This window comes from Lytechinus variegatus, chromosome 6, assembly GCF_018143015.1.
Source record: "Lytechinus variegatus isolate NC3 chromosome 6, Lvar_3.0, whole genome shotgun sequence".
Lineage (NCBI taxonomy): Eukaryota > Metazoa > Echinodermata > Echinoidea > Temnopleuroida > Toxopneustidae > Lytechinus > Lytechinus variegatus.
In genome coordinates this window covers 31,501,871-31,522,175 of record NC_054745.1, presented here as the reverse complement: position 1 = coordinate 31,522,175, position 20,305 = coordinate 31,501,871, and the positions used below count along the sequence as shown (strand labels likewise).

The 20,305-nt window shown below is 37.7% G+C and overlaps 1 protein-coding gene across 1 annotated transcript in view; it reads left to right on the top strand.

Annotated features, from left to right (window-relative positions):
• Nucleotides 1-19,273, top strand: part of LOC121417367 (cornifelin homolog) — a 34,787-nt gene extending 15,514 nt beyond the window's left edge. The window contains exons 3-5 of the mRNA XM_041611052.1: nt 14,255-14,348; nt 15,999-16,135; nt 17,436-19,273. Coding sequence (XP_041466986.1) covers nt 14,255-14,348; nt 15,999-16,135; nt 17,436-17,543 — 339 coding nt within the window. The 3' untranslated portion in view covers nt 17,544-19,273. The remainder of the gene's footprint in view (nt 1-14,254; nt 14,349-15,998; nt 16,136-17,435) is intronic.
• The last annotated feature ends 1,032 nt before the right edge of the window (nt 19,274-20,305 follow it).

Below are 20,305 nucleotides of genomic sequence, written 5' to 3'. Positions count from 1 at the left end.
TCTACTGTTACTTTGGCATTGAATTTTTTTTTGTCAGGGTAGACTTTCCCTTTAAGATTTAATTTGCAAAGCAGCGCGGTACACGATAGCCATTTAATAATAGGCCAATACATGGAGCAATTAAGAGTATGAAAAGAGCAATGAAAAGAGAATGTGCATGTGTCGAACTTTCATTTCCATTGATGTAAGTAATCGTTACCAGAGGTAATTATGTGCTTTGTCGTAATTTCTAAAATCTCGATGAGATACAGGGGCCTAAGAGCGATTTTTAAAGAGGGAATGGCAAAAAAAAATTGATAAATTTAAAAGGAAGGTTTTCACTCAAAAATTAAGGGACATTGGTCAGAAAAAACAACAAAGGGAATTCGCTCCAAAATAAAGTGGCCTGTGACAACGTCAGGATTGGTTATTGCGAGGTTGCGGAAGCGTTCATCTACATTTTTGTCCGACAAATTGTCAGGTCTGACAGCTTTCCTAGATCCCTATTGGCTGAAGGGCACTGTTACTAATGGTAACTGTCGGATAGAACAGGATTTGTCGGATGAAACGCCCGACAAGTCCTTTCACGAAACACTCCCCTGGTGCCCGTTGCAGAAAGAGTTACAATCAATCGCAACTCTAAAAATCAGGCCTAACTTGATTTTCAACCAATCAACAGCGTGCATTTGGGACCTGCGATTGATTTTGGGGATCGCCTTTTAAGCGCAACTCTTTCTGCAACGAACCCCTGATAGGGGAAATCAAGGGAGCATAGGAATTCAGATTCAGATTTATTTCCAACAGAAAAAACATGAATAATGATACAAATCATTAATAGTTAAGATACAAATTATTGTAATTATAATTATATTCAACAACATCAACGATAATTAACATATAAAGATATCTACAAAATGTGTTACATTTTGGAGACAAATTATAACATATAATCTAAGTCGAAAAAAAGTATCTTTGAAAATAGGAGATTCACTCAAAAGCATAGCTTGTATTATGTGAACCTCCCTGAGGCTAAAGTAAGAGAAAAGATGAGAAAGAGAGAGTGGGGAGAGACGTAATGATTGCTATTTGCCTACTGAGACTTACTGAACAGATTAAAATGAACAAGATGACACACAGAACAACACAAAACTAAATAAAATGACACACTGTAATATACTTCAATAACCTTGATATATCTTTACGAATTAGTTCATGACATTTGCTCCGGCGACGATTGCTCCGCTGTAAATTCCACACACTTCAACCCTGGATCTAACGCTATATACACACTAAGAAATCGGGGGATCAAATTTGAACCCTCCGGGTTGGTACAATAGCTGCACCTGAAGGATACTAGGCCCCATAGACATGATAGAAACTTGACCAAACCTTGTTTTTTTATATATACATTATTTTTTAATGGTTTCTTGTCAATTCGAGGGTGCTGATTACGAATCTGGATGATGCCACTCGTGTAACCTTGAGTATTTTCTGCAAATTGGCAAAATCCAATATGGCCGCCAAAATATGCAAATTACCCATGAAAATCCTAAAATTGTCCGCACATTGGCTATGGAATGCATGAAAGCGTGTGGCAGGAGTAAAATACACTCTTAAAAAAATAATTGTTGACAAAATATTTATTTTCCTGATATTCAAAATGGCCGCCATAGTCCATTGTATACTCTATTATGTTCAATATAGGCCTATATAAATAGGGAAAACCAATTTTCACAAAAATGAGCACTAAACCGCAAAAAATTGCGATGTATGAACTAATATATGCAAATCATCATTACTAACGAGATATATCATTTATTATGTCATAAATGGGAACATTTCTGTATTTTTTATCTAAAATGGCAGCCACTGGCCCAAACAGTATTGCGTACAATGGTAATGGGGGCCGAAAAAAATTCACAAGAGTGATCACAGAAATGCATATTATTAAGATTAAACGAGTGGAATATTGACTAAAAACATAATTGTTAACGAAATATATTATTAATATGTCATGTATGTGATGAATGCTGTATTTTGATATTCAAAATGGCTGCCAAAGGCCCTAAAAGTATTTATCCACAATGAAAAAGTGGGGCAAAGAAATCACAAGTGTAATCACTAAAATGCATATATGTGATAAATTAATGAGATACTGTTTAAAAATCATTCAGGTTTAAAGTGTGTGTTAAATATTGTATTTTTACTTTCAAAATGACCGCCAGAGACATTAACAGTATTATGCACAATGCAAAGTGGGAAACCAATATTCACAGGAGTGAGCACCATAAATGCAGGTATTAGTGATCTATGAGTAAAATATTGTCTGAAAGCATAATTTCTATTAAGCAGTTAAGAGATATCATTTATTCTGCCAGTTAGGTGATAAATACTGTTATTGGAAAGTGAAAATGGCCGCTACAGGGGCTACAGGGCATTACGATATTATGCACAATGTAAATGGGAACAAATTATTTCAGCAGAATTTGGCTTTGCTTGGCCAGATGGTGCCAGGTAAAAATGGCAGAGGTAATAATGGCAGAGGTAAAAATGGTAGATACTGAGGTAAATGGCAGAAGTAAAAATGGCAGAGGTAATAATGGCAGAGGTAAAAAATGGCAGAGGTAAAAATGGCAGAGGTAAAAATGGCAGAGGTAATAATGGCAGAGGTAATAATGGCAGAGGTAAAAATGGCAGAGGTAAAAATGGCAGAGGTAATAATGGCAGAGGTAAAAATGGCAGAGGTAAGAACAGCAGATATAAAAGAGCAGAGGCATAAATGACAGGAGGTAAAAATGGAAGACATGACAATATCAGAGGTAAAGTGACCGAGGTACACTATTAGAAAAAACAGTAGATTCTACAGAAGAAAAATAATTTAAAAAACAGGTTTTACAGAAGAAAAAAAATCATATTAATAATATTCAACCACAATCATTCGTGACAATTTCAAGGTCTAAGCTTTTCCCGCTATGTTCTTTTCCCACCCCTAACCCTCTCTGTCTCTCCACCTGTCTTATGTCTACTCTTCCTCCTTTTTGTAACGGTAAACCTGGCAAAACTTTAGACATAAAAAAACAGCTAGACAAAAAGTAATGTTATAAAATGATGAATGAGAATAGTGCAGTTTCATTTTGCTCCTGATGAATTGAATGAAAAAATATTTGTCGTTTGATTTTTTTTAAAAGCCTTCACGGTACACCTCAAACGAATTCGTAAATAGCATTGTTAGGCCAATAAAGACATAATGATATGATGAAATGCCTAACCGTGACATGCATTTCTAATTTAATCTAAGTACATGCGGGGGCTTTTTGACAATTCATTGCATCGGGGTTTGAGGCTGGCCATATTTTACCTAGAGCTGTCATTTTTACCTTTCCCATTATGACCTCTGCCTTTTTACCTCTGCCATTATTACCTCTGCCATTTTTACCTCTGCCACTTTTACCCCTGCCATTATTACCTCTGCCATTTTTACCTCTGCCATTATTACCTCTGCCAATTTTACCTCTGCCATTATTACCTCTGCCATTTTGATCTCTGCCATTTTTACCTCTGCCATTATTACCTCTGCCATTTTTACCTCTTCCATTATTACCTCTGCCATTTTTACACTGAGCCGGCTAGATGGTGATGTATGAGTAAAATATCGTGTGAAAACATGATTTATAACAAAATATATCATAATGTTATGTAATTTAGGTGATAAATACTGTATTTCAACATTCAAAATGGCGACCAGTGGCATAAAGTGTATTATGTACAAGGGCAATGGCCGGGGCAAAAAAAGTGACAAGAGTGAGCACTAAAATGCATATAATTAAGATAAACTAGTGGAATACTGACTAAAAACATCATTGTTGATATGCCATTTATGTGATAAATGCTGTATTTTGACATTCAAAATTGCCGCCATAATCCCTATATTTATTATGTACAATGCGAATGGAGAAACTAATTTTCACAAGAGTGAGAATCATAAAATGCATATGACTGTGATATTAAAAGTGGAAATATTGTCTTAAACATGATTACTAACTAAATACATCACATATTGGTTGTAATGGTTGTGGAGGTAATAAATGCTGTACTTTGAAATCCAAAATGGCTGCCATAGGTCCTGAAAGTATTATGTACATTGTAACATTGGACATATATTTTTGACATAATTTGGCTTTGTTTGACTCTAAATATTGCCAATAATTATGAATTCTGATGCAAGAGTAAAATGTTGTCTAAAACCATGGTTTCTAACAATATATATCATAATGTCGTGTATTTAAGGTGATAAACACTGCATTTTTAAATTGAAAATGGCCACCATAGGCCCTTATCGTATAATACACAATTTGAGTGTAGACAAATAATGTTCACAAAAAGGCCATATGGCAGCCATTTTGAATGTTGAAATACAGTATTTATCACCTAAATTACATAAGAGATGATATATTTCGTTACAAATCGTGTTTTCAGACGATATTTCACTCATACATACCATTCGGCCAAGCAAAGCCAGATTCTGTTGAAATAATTTGTTCCCATTAACATTGTGCATAATATCATAAGGGCCTGTATCGGCCATTTTGACTTTCCAATAACAGTATTCATCACCTAACTGGCAGAATAAATTATATCTCTTAATATAAATTATGCTTTCGGACAATATTCTACTCATTCTACTCACTTTGCATTGTGCATAATACTGTTAATGTCTATGGCGGCCGTTTTGAAAGTAAAACTACAGTATTTAACACAAACTTTAAACCTGAATGATATATTTCGTTAAAAAATATGTTTTTAAACAGTATCCTATCAATTTATCACATATATATATGCATTTTAGTGATCACTCTTGTGATTTCTTTGCCCCTCTTTCTCATTGTGTGCATAATACTTTTAGGCCCTTTGGCAGCCATTTTGAAAATCAAAATACAACATTCATCACAATACATGGCATATTAATGATATATTTCGTAAACATTTATGTTTTTAGTCAGTATTCCACTCGTGTAATCTTAATAATATGCATTTTAGTGATCACTCTTGTGATTTTTTTTGCCCCCATCGCCATTGTACGCAATACTGTTTGGGCCAGTGGCGGCCATTTTAGATATCAAAATACAGAAATCTTCCCATTTATGATATAATAAATGATATATCTCGTTAGTAATAATGATTTTCATATATCATTTCGTTCATACATCGCGATTTTTTGCAGTTTAATGCTCACTTTTGCGAAAGCTAGTTTTCCCTCTTTATATTGTACATAATAGAGTATACAATGGACTTTGGCGGCCATTTTGAATATGAGGAAAATAAATATTTTGTCAAAAATTAATTTTTCAGAGGGTATCTTACTCCTGCCACACAATTTCATGCATTTTGCAGCAAATGTGCGGACAATTTTAGGATTTTTATGGGTAATTTGCATATTTTGGCGGCCATATTGGATTTTGCCAAGTTGCGGAAAATGCTCAAGGTTACACGAGTGGCATCATTCAGATTCGTAATCAGCACCCTCGTATTGTCAAGAAACCTTAAAAAAATATTGTATATTTAAAAAAAAACAAGGTTACGCCTCTTCTATCCTGGACTACTAATGAGTGTGATTATGCTCATTTGAGGGTGGATTTATACCCGATATAGGGTGCGAAATTGAACAATTTAATAAAGGTTCAAATTTGAACCCTTTTTAATTTCAAGTACTATGCACCTTAACAGGTTCTTATTTGCACCTACTAGGGTTCGAGCAAGCATTTCTTGGTGCATTTAATGATAAAAGGTGCATTTTTCACCTTTTGCCACTGAAGGTTGGTACAAGTGCTTCATTAGGGTTCAAACATTTCTTAGTGTATACCCTATCCTAAACCTGACATAAAACCATATTGCAACCCTAACCCCCGTAGACGAAGTAAAGGCCGGAGCGGAGCAAACGTCGTGTCACCTACAAGGTTAAACACATACTCACCCACACACACCTAGACATCCGTTTTCCCTCACTAATCTGCACAAATGCCTCCCAAGATGTTTTTTTAACAACTTCTTCAAAGATTGCGTATTGTTACAAATTTATACCTAAACACGCAGGGCCGCGTCTTAGAATGAGTTACGATTGATCCGATCAATTGCAACTATGAAAAGCCAGCAAGGTGATCATATAAAATGCATGTTCAAAATATTTTCTAGATTTTCTTTGATAAAAAGGCCCAAGAGTGATATCTGTCGTCTATAATGTCAGCCACTATGGCTGATTAACCTAGACGTAAAATGTTTCCAAGGTAATTGGTTATATACCAGCTTGGCATTTACCAGCAAAAAATGCTGTCCTGCCGAGTTCCTACGGGAGTTGCCACAAACAGAAACAGATATGAATGTACATCCATGAATTCATTGATTTCTTGACAATTTGGTGCGTTCTCCTTTGTACACAAAGGACATTTTGGAAATTTTTTGTAGAAAAAAATTATAGCACTGATGGATTTCCATAGATTACGATTGATTGGATCAATCATAACTCTTTGTAAGACGGGCCCCGGGCTGCGTCTTAGAATGAGTTGCGATTGATCCCATCAACCATATGGACAAAAGTTCAAAATGTTTTCTAGTTGTGATGTGATGTATATTCATACGATCATTATTTTCTTGAAAATTCTGTGTGCTTCCCATTGTTTACGAAGGACATTGTGAACATTTGCTGGAGAAAAAATTATGACGCTGGTGGATTTCCATAATTGCGGTTGATCGGATCGATCGTAACACTCTGTAAGACCGGGCCCTGATTCTTCATTATCAACCTAACACAGGCATAATGTGCTCCCTATCTTCGAAACATTTCCTCCGAACGAGAATGCACACACACCTACCTACATCAAACGACATTTGCTCCTGCAATAATTGCTCCGGGCTGTAGTGTTAGAGTTAGGGTTGCAATAGCGTTTTATGCTAGGTTTAGTTTTAGGATACATGTAGGTGTAAAACCAAGTCTTGAAGTTGGTTATTCAATCAGTGAGTGGAGCGATCGTCCCCGGAGCTAATATCATGGAACTCATTTAAGTACCTTCATGAATTCACAGAGCCACACAAACCCACATCCACACCCACACAAACATAATACATGGTCATTTTTCCCAATAACTACACACACACACACGCACGCACACACACCCTAACACACACTGCTATATACTTTGAATATGTCCATTTATTTCAAATTTAGGGTTAAAGAGCACAATGTCTTGTTCAAGGGCATAGGTCCCTTGGCAGGGGATCGAACCCCACTCTGTGTCACAATGTAGGCACACGCCTTAGACCACTCGACCACGGCACCTCCACGTAAACACACACACCTCATTAATACCTTGGTCACAATTGCTCTAGGGCGGCCGTACGGCGAGTCGAAAGCAGTCGTTTTATTGATTTTAATTCAAATCACCTATGTGTAGCTGGTACAGAAATGTTGAAACGGCTGTTTTCGACTCGCCTTACGGCCGCCGTAGAGCAAATGTGACCAAGGTATAAATGTAACAAACACCTGCATATTTTACACACACAAACATGCACTCGGGCAGACACGAAGAAAATCACCTACATTACAACTTCCTTGATAAGAATAGAAATGTTTTATCACATGACGATAGCGTCTGATGATGATGCAGTAATAGCTGATCTTCGCCCAAGTTCTTATAGATTCGAACATTGTCCTAGAGCCTCCGGGCGCGGTGGCGGAGTGGCCTTCCTCTATAAGGATAATCTAAAAGTTACCATTAAACCTACGTATAAGTACGACAGTTTTGAATGTATGTGTGGCACCTTCTCCAGTGACTCCGGTTGCATCGACGTCGCTGTAATCTACAGGCCACCGAGTGGTCAGAGCTTTTCCAGATTTTTGGAAGAATTTTCAGACTTTCTCGACGGCAGCATGTACAGACCTACTCCACTGATTATCACCGGCGATTTGAACATACATCTCGACAATGCCTCTTCATCTTACACGCAAAATTTTGACACACTTCTCAGTAGCCACACCATGTCTCAGCTTGTCAGTTCTCCAACCCACGATAAAGGCCACCTACTTGATGTTGTAATAGTGCGGGATTCAAATGACCGATCTCTATGTTCTAAACCGAATGTTCTTCCGGGCATCTCAGATCACTCTGCAGTTGTTTGGAGGATTGGTTTCAGCAAGCCCAGTCGGACTCGATCAACATTTATCTCCCGCAACATCCGAGACATAGATAGAGCAACTTTTGCCCAGAGTGTGGCTGATAGCAGCATCACCCTTTCTTCTACAGACAACGTTGATACCGCTGTTCTTCGCTACAACAGTGAGCTTGAGAAGCTTCTCAACATTCACGCCCCACCAAGGACTAGAAAGGTAGAGCCATGTGGACTGTCCGTGGTACAGCTCTGACATCACTTGTCATGTCAATTGGATCCTATACCTGCTAAGTTACTAAAGGATTGTTCATCCACGTTCGCTCCTATTCTATCTTACCTTGTTAACTTAAGTTTAGAGCAGTCGCATGTCCCGTCCTCTCTGAAATGCGCTCATGTTACACCACTGTTAAAGAAACCCTCTCTTGGTCCCGATTCTCTCCAAAATTACCGGCCGGTTTCTAACTTACCCTTCCTCTTCAAAGTCCTTGAAAGGGTTGCTTTCTCTCGTCTTGCTGAATACTTTCTCGATAATAATCTGTTCGACCCATTTCAATCTGCTTACAGACCCCACCACAGTGTGGAAACCCTTCTTGTGAGCACCTCAAATCATATCCTCCAAGAGATGGACCGAGGGCGTGTGACTGCTTTACTCTTACTCGATCTATCCTCCGCCTTCGACACAGTAAACCATACTATTATGCTGAATATTTTAAGTTCGTTTGGTGTCAGAGGTGAAGCATTCAAGTGGTTTGAATCCTATCGTTCTTCCCATTCGCAGATTGTATCTATAAATGGCTGTCAATCAGCTGCTTCACCTCTGACCCATGGCGTACCGCAGGGCTCTGTGGGCGGACCGACGCTTTTCTCAATTTACATGATTGGATTGCGGCAAGTGATGCTCCATCACGGAATTGACTACCATATTTACGCTGACGACATTCAACTTATTATTTCTTTTGACTCAACTCAGCAAGCAGCGTTTGTGGCGCTTCAACAGCGACATTTACCTCACTTCGAGTTCTGTTTTCATCCTTTAATTTCATAGTTTTGGATCATGACTGTGTCTTTTACTGAGCTGCAATTGTGTGACTATACAATTTTCTAACGTTTTGAGTGATATTTTGTTAACGTCTTGTATTACTTTGGGCAAACATGGATCTTTCGATGCAAGTTCGTTTGTGTCTAATTTTTCACCTTGCTCATATCGCTCACTGTATAGTACCTTTGAACTCTCCCGCCAGTGTAGCCGGCTCGGAAGGCCAACGACCCCCGCTGTTATTTACTGAACATGACTATAACGTACCCAGGAGGCCAGTATACATGTATAGTACTGATGAATTATATCACTTACGCTCAAATAATGTTCCTATTCATGAAGATATTCTAACGACAATCCAAGAATTAGGAATATCAAGGATAAGAAAACGTAAGCGTGGATGTCGTGGAGGTCGTCGAGTTCGACGTCCTATATGCACTGTTATTGGAAATCGTCCATTCCCTAAACGCTACGAACTACGACCAAGGTATCTAGCTAATATTAATAGGACCAGTAAATTAGGAACACATTTACCATCATTTTATCTTTGCAATGCCCAGTCCTTACAACATAAACTTGATGAATTGCATGCTACTGTTTCTATTCTTGATGTCGACATAATTGCCGTCACTGAGACATGGTTTAAGATAGATACACCCTTGGAGTACATTTCATTGCCAGGCTTTATGACATTTCCAAAACCTAGATGTAATAGGTCGGGAGGAGGGGTGGTCTGTTATATGAAACCAGAGCTCAAACCTAAGCCTGTCTCTTTATTTCAACCCCCTGATCATCTTGAGGTCATATGGACTCAATGCCGACCTCGTCGTTTACCTCGAGGTATTTCGTCTCTCTTTGTGGCAGTGATCTACTATCCACAACCAGACAATGAAGTTGCTACTCAATTGATTGAACATATGCAATTCGCAGTAGATCAGATTATGACAAAGCATCCAGAAGCAGGTATCGTTTTCTTGGGGGATTTTAACTTGCTTGACTTGAATCCCTTTCTTTGTGACGCCAAATTTCGCCAAGTCGTTAACAAGCCAACCAGAGGTGAACGGACGCTGGACAAGATCATTACCAATTTACATAGCAGATACAATGAACCGAACATCCTCGCACCTCTTGGTCGAAGCGATCACTCAAGCGTTTACTGGACTTTCAATGAATTTGTTCCCAACACAAATAAGCTATCCGTAAGAACATCACGCCCAATGAAAGATAGCGATGTGAGGGCATTTGGACAATGGATCCTTAATCATAATTGGGACGAGGTTTATAACCAAGATTGTGTTTCTGAACAGTGCACCCAATTCTACGCTACACTGCATTCGGCCATGGAAAAATACTTTCCTCTTCGTAAAGTTAAGCTCCACCCCACAGATAAATGCTGGATGACACCATACATCAAAACACTAATAAATGCTAGACAAAAAGCATTTAAGAAGGGGGACAAGGTCGCTTTTGCTCGCTACAAAAACCAGCTTTCACGAGCAATTAAAGATGCAAAACGGTCTTTCTATTCAAATAGAATTCAGAACTTGAAAAGGGAGGATCCGGCTTGCTGGTACCGTGGGATCCGTAAAATGACGTCAAATGACCCCCAGCCAATAACAATAACTGTACCTGATGTTGAACCTGACAATGAGTTTGAGATTGCTCAGCGCATCAATGGATGTTTTGCCTCCTATTCTGCTGACCCGCAACCTCTTGATCGTCGACTGCTACCCTCCTACTTACCATCTCGTCACCCTCTACCACTTGTACAGCCATGGGAGGTTTATAGGCAACTAAAAGCGATAAATCAATCACGAGCTGGTGGACCCGATGGAGTAAATGCCCGCATCATCAAGAAATTCGCTTATGAACTTAGCATGCCTATTTGCTCAATCATCAACAGTTCGTTTTCTTGTGGAACATTCCCTGATGTATGGAAGAAAGCCACAATCACACCGGTGCCGAAATCGTCACCTACTTACATTAGACAGCATCAGGCCAATTTCTCTCACTGATCATTTTGCAAAAGTGGCTGAGAGTTTTCTAGCTAAGTGGACACTTGAGGATATGAAGCCTTTCATTGATCGACATCAGTTTGGAAATCGACGTGGCATGTCAACTTCGCACTGCCTCATCAGTCTCTTGCATGAAATCTACACTAATGCAGATAAGCCGAAGTCGTCATCCACCCTTGTCCTGACAGATTTTGCAAAGGCCTTCGACCACGTGGATCATGGTCTTGCAATTCGTAAATTGCTTGAACTGAATGTTCGCCCTTGTATAGTGGAGCTGATTGGTGATTTTCTCAGCAACAGACAACAACGTGTTCGCTATAGACGTCAACTCTCTGACTGGACTTCAACAAATGGAGGTGTCCCCCAGGGGACCAAACTAGGCCCGATTATTTTCCTGGCCATGATTAACGATGCATGTAATAATCTTGAGCCTATTTCTCCCAATGTCTGTGTATACAAGTATGTTGATGATCTGTCACTGATAGAGTGTCGTGGTAAAGAGCAAGAACCTGCTATCCAAGCGGCAGTCGACCGTCTCTGTGAATGGTCTCACACAAACAAAATGAACCTTAATCCAAAGAAATGTCAAACCGTTGAGTTTTGTTTTACAAGGAATCCAACACCTTCCCCATTAGTCAGAGTCGGAAACGAATTACTCCATCAGGCTGAATGTGTCAAGCTCTTGGGTGTGCACATTCAAAGTAACCTAAAATGGAGTACACACATATCTGAAATTCTCAAAAGTGCCAACCGCAAACTCTACATGCTACGTCTCCTGAAGAAGTTTGCCCTCCCACCCTCTGATCTTCTCACCATATACACCTGCTATGTCAGACCAGTCACAGAGTACGCGGCCCCCGTTTGGAATGCCGGGATTACCAAGGAGGAAGCAAGAAAACTGGAGTCGATACAAAAGCGAGCCCTGCGAGTTGTATTAGGTGAAAGCTATATATCTTACGAGCAGGCACTTTTTGTTCTCAAACTGCCTTCGCTTGCTGATCGACGTAAGGCATTGTCTCTCTCATTCGCGAAGGACCTGGTGAAGCCAACATCCCATTTCTGCCATCTCTTGCCAACCAGAGACTCGAATATTCGATCAACAAGGCATTCTAGACCATACACACTACCCAAATTCAGGACAAACAGATTAAGAGACAGTGCAATCCCATATCTTGTTAAACTATTGAATAATCTTTAATCATTTTCCACACCCAACTTAATGTTTCCACTATGTCAACTGGATGTTCCCGATTTTGTCTATTGTAACGTACATTTGATAGTCATATTTTGTTTATTTTGATTTATACATAGGTAAATACAAACACTTATTTTAAAGAACCCAAGAACTCTGTTCTCTATATGCTTTATTAAGTAAACAACTCAGGCACCTCTTTTTTAAATCCAAATAGCCCTTTATGGAAAAAAAATAATTTCTTTATGACAAATCATACCTACCTGGATAATTTCATACTTCAAGATGTTATTTTTCGTTATCGTTGAAATTTTCCGAATTACGTTAGTTGCACTGGCTTAAAACACGTATTCCAATATAATTTGTTTCTTCCTCTGTTTTCCATTTGTTGCATTATAAATACTATTACCGATGGGTTTTTTTTTCCATGTTTGTTAAATACCCAAACTTATTAACTTTGTTCCTGTCTCCCTGTCTTCCTCTTTTTCATTCCGTCTTTCGTTCTAACATGTTTTCCTATGTACTTTATTCTTTCTCTGAGGCTTTCTTCTCATATGCTGAGTATTTCAATTTATTTCATATATGTATAATTATTTTGTAGAACAATTTTAAAATTTGGCTATTTTGTTCCAATTTGTATATTTTTAAAATGTCTGTATATAAACCATATGTCAACTGAATGTAATACAGCCTTTGGCTGCGATTTTCAGTGAGTGTTGAAATAAATAATCCAATCAATCAATCAAAATCAGCTGATACTGCTATTCGTCGTCTTCAATTATGTATGATTGATGTTCACGACTGGATGCAAACCCATTCCTTGTAACTAAACTTAGATAAGTGTGAATTTCTTTTGTTTGGCTCTATAGTGCAGCTCAACAAAATTGATGTCAATTCCTTTTCTTTTTCTGGCCACACAATTCATTTGTCTCAAACTTGCCGTAATCTTGGAGTAAATTTTGATTCACACATGACGATGTCTTCCCAAATTTCACATATCTGCAAATCGGTTCGGTATCATCTTCGTAATCTAGGATTTAAATATTTATCTAAGTCCGCGACCGAAAAGACTGTACATGCCTTGATTTCCTCCCGCCTTGATTTTTGTAAAGCCCTTTTGTTTAATTTACCGCAGGCTCAGTTACATAAGCTTCAGAAGCTCCAGAATGCAGCCGCTCGCATTGTCACTTTGTCAAGTAAACGCTCACATATCACCCCTATCTTATATTCGCTGCACTGGCTCCCTATAAAAAACCGGATTATCTTTAAGATTTTGTTACTTGCCTTTCATAGTATTCGTGGATCAGCACCACAATACAGTCTTTCATTTACCAATCACTACAGAACAGGCAGATCTTTGCGCTCATCCACCTCTGGCTTACTTGTCATTCCGAAAGTTTCAAAAACTTGGGGGGAAAGATCATTTGCTTTTGCATGCCCCACTTTGTGGAATAGCCTTCCTGAAGACATAAAAAAATGTACCTCTGTCGAAACTTTCAAAAATCTTCTAAAAACTTTGCTATTTAACTCTTAGCTCTTTATGCGCCTTGAGCACTCTACAGAGTGGATTTGGCGCTTTACAAGTCTCATTATTATTATTTATTATTATTATTTCCTGAGCATGAAGCATAGAGCTTCATTAAGTTACTCAATTCGGCCTTGTTTTTCAATCATTTTTTTTAATGATTCCTCCCCTCCCCCTTTTTCCCCTCCAAAAAAAGGACGGAATAATATTTGCTTCTTTAAAACCACCAATGGAAGTAAATAAATCAATATCAATACTTGAATTTGAATTTGCCTACCATGAATGATAGAATAAACAATAACAAATGAATAATTATCAATCATGAATTTATTGTTACGTCAAACTAGGTGACTCAAGTGACTGGCAATCCCATGATGCCTCGCGGGCCACCACGTGACTGGACTACGGATATGTGCGGATGCTGTGATGATATGACCATTTGTAAGTCGTTGGTGAAAGTCAATCTCATCCCCCCCCCCAAAAAAAAAAAAATCTCTTCCTACGATTTTTGTCTCGCCTGCATAGCAGAGCGAGATTATAGGCGCCGCTTTTTCCAAAGGTTCAAAGTTTTTGAAATGTCATCATAACTTAGAAAGTATATAAACCTAGTTCATGAAACTTGAACATAAGGGTCATGACGTATTACTGGATATCCTGGCCGAGTTTCAGGTCAAATGATCAAGGTCAAAGGTCATTTGTAGGCAATGAATCAATATCAAAATCTTAACCAAGGTTGAGTTTTGGAAATGTTGTTATACCTTTAAAAGTGTATGAACCTAGTTCCTAAAACTTAGACATAAGGGTAATGGTGTATGACTAAATATCCTGCCTGAGTTTTGCATCACATGATTAAGGACAAAGGTCACTTAGGTTAACAAACTTTGGCCATGTTGGGGTCATTTGAGGAATTGTCATCATAACTTTAAAAGTTTATGAATCTAGTTCATGAAACTTGGACATAAGAACAACCATGTATCCCTAAATATGATGTGCGAGTTTCTGGTCACATGACCAAGGTCAAAGGCCATTTAAGGTCAACAAATTTTGGTAATCTTGGGGATATTTGTGGCATTGTCATCATAACTTTAAAAGTCTATGGATTTATTTCATAAAATTTGGACATAAGAGCAGCAGTGTATCCCTGAATACCCTGTTAGTGCTTCAGGAACACGCCAAGGTCAAAGGTGATTTAAAGGTCAATGAACTCTGCCTGTGTTTGGAGTATGTGTTGAATTGGCATCACATCTTAGGAAGTTTATGGTACTTGTCTGAAGGGTAATCAAGTATGAATGATAGTTTTGCACAATTATTATGTCACATGATCATGGTCAAAGGTCATATTGCGTCAATGGACATAATATTTTAATATCTTATTAATGTTTCTTCTGTGAATAATTATTCATTAGGTGTTTTTCAGAGGAAGCAATGCTGCTATACCGAATCGCGTAATGCAGACAAGACTGCCAGAGGCGTTCCACTTGTTATTTTTGTAGTCCCCAAAGTTTCGTTTAATAGCACATATTTTGAAGTCTTTGAATAAGGTAACATTTCTTTACATGGGTTTTTTTTCTCACCTCTTTCATAAAAGCTGTTAAGAGCGACTTTAGGAACGACCCGTAAACCTTTCTTATACGCGTTGATCCATCGCCAATGAATATACCATTCACAACAAGGATCAGTAGTCGTTCTTAATGTCGCTTTTAACTTACGAACAGCTTTATGAAGCACCCACCAGAAACCTTGTCATTGATTATAAGCGCAAGAATGATCACAATCAGCAATTTGACGAACTGAATGATTATCGCAAATTATTTTAGCTTTACAATTCGTTTTTGTGAATGTACATGACGTGTAGTCTGTAATTAGGCCTACCATAATGATGACAATGACGATAAAAATTGTAACAAAGGTCATCTTACTAAGGACAATTAGCATGGTAAAAAGGACAGGTCAATATCTCATTAATAAGTAGTAATATCGTCACAGCTAAGGCTATCTACGGTGAGAAAAAAAAACCCACTAGTATATGATTTATCAATAATCATGATGATAAAAGATTAACGACTTTGAGATCTCTGTTATATTTTGTAGGTCTGTGTGCGACATTTGTGCCCTGTTATCCATGCATGCTGGCCGCTGATATGGATGAGTCCTGCTGCGTGCCTATGTGCATCCCGTCCGCTCTCATCTCTATGCGTGCAGTTGTACGTTCACGCCACAACATCACTGTAAGTTATCTTCGAATTCAAGCTCTTTGCTAACTTCCCGTGTGAAATTACAAAAAATAAATCATGAATGTTTTTATTGAAATAAATCATCCAAAATCACAAAGTACAAAGTTTCTACAGGATTGAAAACACAAATCAAGAAACATAAACATATAACAAATTACATTTAAAAGAAAACTGGTAGCCCCGAGACAAAAAAAAGACTAACCTACGGGGGGGGGGCATTTACAACAGGAGCATGAAGAAATTCGGGTGTGAGCGAGGACAAGTAGGTAAGTGAAAATATAGTTTCACCTGTCTGACTACAAGCTTATTCTAAAAATTGTTTTCTTAGAATTTACACGCAGAAATCCAAAGAGAATAATTAAAAATATTTATTTATGCAATAGAATTCCTCCCGCCCCTTACTATCAATAACCACAATCTATGTGAATTTACTTTTATTTGGGGGTGCCTTCTCAAAAAAAAATCAATACACCTGTGGCTTTGATGTTTATGATATCAGTGTCTCTTTTTGGTTTGTAGGTTTTTGTTTATTTATTTTTGTCGGTGTTTTCTTCGGTGGTTGTGTATGTTAGTCTTCTTTCATTTGTTTTTGGTTTCGCTTTCTTTTATTTTCCGGGAGGTTTTAAAGGGAATCATGATCCAATACAATGACTACGTATTAATACTATCGTGGTGTGTTAATCTTTGATTTGATATTGAATTAAACTTTCAAAAGGCTTCAAAAATCGGTAGGTATTGTTTGTGGCTTTGGAATTCCATAACGTAAGATTCCCTGCAATGATGAATACCATTTAAGACTAGAAATGACATCAAATGTTCATACGAGGTTTCAGTATATATATATTTATGGAAGTTTAAACTTCCATAAGGTAATACGGAAATTCAGGACGATTTTATAACATGTTCTTCTCTTTTTTTCTTCCTTTTTTCTCTTCGTCTTGAAATAGTATTAAGAGTCCTTTAATGTTTAACTCTTCAAATTTATGAGATAGTACTAAATGTGCATTCCTCATACAATGACTTCAATAACCTAAAGCTATATATGAGCATTGTGCTAACGATTGTGATGAATTATATGTTGTTCATACATGTATTCGTTTCTCTCCAATTTGTATGCAAATGAGTGTATTTTATATTGTATGATTATGATTGGAATTGGTTTTCAAAGTAAAAAAACCCGTTGAAGGGAGAAAATCAGAAATAATTTTATATTGAATTCCTCTATTGATTTTATGCGCGCAAGAAGAGTGCGATAAAAACGACTATTCACCGGGTTATATCTCCCTATATACAGGGCAACCTGATGAACGATTGTGTTTGTATGACCTTCTGTGGCTATTGCGTCACCTGCCAGCTGGGACGCGAAGTGCAGATGATCAAGAATGGACGCGCTATCCCATAAACGCATATCGTGACGTCACAGTCGCTTGACGAGGCTACGAAAGAGACGCGAGGAAAAGGGGCGGGGATGGGGTAGCATGCTGTAGAATTCCAAATTGATTTAATGTAATTCACTTCACGTTCTTTCACTTTTTTAATGGTTGTGCCTTTTATTTTCATAAGTCTCGTAAGTATTCACACGTTGGTTCCATGGATAGGGATGTCAACTGACTCCTTTGTAGATATTTCATCATTTTTAAATCACGGGTTTTAATGCCCCTTTCTATCATAATTGTTCTATTCTTGTATCTATTGGAAGTTGAGAATACTCTGACTGTTACTCCTGAAAGCCTCTCCTTTTTTTTGGAGGGGGAGGGGGCTTCATCCTATCTTAAGGGTAAAGACGTGGCACAGCCGTATATACATGAAATTCCGGGGGCAACACTACTGGAAGTTTATCCTATACCGCACCGTAATGTGTTTCAGAGTGTGTCTTTGTGGTGGGTTTTTGTGTATAAAGGAGATAGTTGTGTTATTTCTCTGTGGAGTTGACAACTTGATGTCTGATTCTATTCAGCTTGTTATAAACTCATCCACTGATCGTGGTTAATACACTGATCATTGCACTACTCGCAGTGCACCATCAGATTTTGTCTATAAAAACATGAAAACGGTGATTATCTTTTGTAAATTTGCAGACCGTACCAATTCTTTAACAATTTGGTATAATAAATAGAATTTGGCGGTCTTTTATTACTTATCCAACCATGGATTATACCAATATTCATTATCAAACTTTTCGCCAGAGAAGGAGGTACAAAGTTCAGTCGTCAGTATGGTTTATGCTTTATTGATATGGTTTGGGGAAAATAGTAAAAGAAAACTATGCGCACTTCTTTTTTAAATTGTTTGATTGTTATTATTATTATCATCATTTTGGGGGATCGGGTTCACTTAAGTTACTATACACACACACTCCCCCCACACACACACCCACCCTCACACACTTACGCGTATGGAATACCAATGTGGGACACCGTGTCTTTTGCCTACCCTTGTTGGACACTAACCTATTTTCAGTCCTGTCCGACAAGGGTCGGTTAAAAAAGTCAGGTCACGCAGATTGTCCTTACGTGTGTGTTTATGTTATTTCAAAGAGCGCCAACTAGCGGCAGTGCATACTTTATGTTTGCAAAAAATAAAACTTGATTAAAGAAATCTTTGCTAACATAGGCGCTGGAAGGGGGGGGGGGGCAGAGTACAACCTCCCCAACTGAAAAGTGCCCCCTTAAAAAGATACAATAAAAATATTTTATAAAAAAGTGCGAAGAAAGAAAAAGATGAAGGGTTTTCAAAAGATCATTAAACATTTTTTTTTGTCGCACTCCGTGAGCAAAAGATTATGTCAAATATCAGAGTAGTAATTTGACAGTTGTAGCCATATACAAGGAAGGAGGAGGGAAGAAGCACTGCCTCCAATGAAGAATGTGGGGGGGGGGGCAAAATGCATCCCCCCGCAATAAGGATGAAGACAGAGGACTGGAAGAGGAGGAGGAGAAAAGAAGAACGGAAAGAAGTAGCAGAAGAAAAAGAAAACGAAGAAGTGGAAGAAAAAAAAGAGAAGAAAAAAGAAGCAGAAGAATCATTATCTACCTTTCTACTATTCACACTCTCCTTCATTTTGTACACTATGTATGCAGCTTTTATCATCAAATACAATTGTATTATATTTTCAAGCCTTTTAAACAATTTCAAAAAATCAATGTATGCATTTTTTCCATATTTTGTTTTATGTATTACGTGCAATGATTCATTATGTATTTTTATGTGAAAATGGGCTGTAATACAATTTTCATCCTTTGCATAAAATTCAATTGATTTGTTTTGAATTGAACTGAAGTACTTTGTGCATTCTCTCCCGCCTCCCTGATTAAACCCATTATCAATGTCATCATTGTTATCCAAATTGAAACATCATCATCATCATCATCACCAACACCACCACCACCATCATCATCATCATTAACAGTCACTGTAATTTCACAAAATGCGACCAGGGAGTACTGTGATGTACAAATTATATTTCTTTTCTTTAATCCTCTGCAAACTTTCAGCAGTTCACTATAATTAACAATAACAGAATGCGTTCTATTTTGTTATATTAAACTGAACAGCATGCACCGCATGTAGGTCTATCATATGGCTTTGTTTATTTTTTATTATGTATTTATATGCAACCAGATACATCTATACTGCTCATTTGCTGTTCCAGAATAGAACAGCTAGATCACCAAAAAGAAGGCTTCTTTGGAAGCAATGGGCTAATCTATGTATTTTTGTCAAGATATATTTTGATTTATCCTTTTTTAAATGATACATCAAGCAAACAGATTGGTGCATGCATCTCCAAGTACCATGGCTTTGAAAATGTATTTGTGAAAAAATAAATAAATAAAAGGAAGATGCATTCGTCACTCTTTGGTGCTTTAACACAGCTATGAAGATTATGTGTGGAAGTCTTACCCCACAATTGACTTTGATGTTACCCTTTTCCAGACCCCTATACTAATCAATGAATAGGTGTCAGTTGTCATTTGTATACCATTCGAAAGATAATTTTTCAAATATTAGCTTTAGCACTGAGTGATTCAGTACAAGTTTTTGTTATAGATTTTTTTTTTTCACAAAATATTTTGTAGGAAAGCTGATAGTTTAGCAAATGATTTTGTTTTTTTTCTTCAAAATCTTAGTGCTCAGTGCTTAGAGATACATGAATAAATAAGT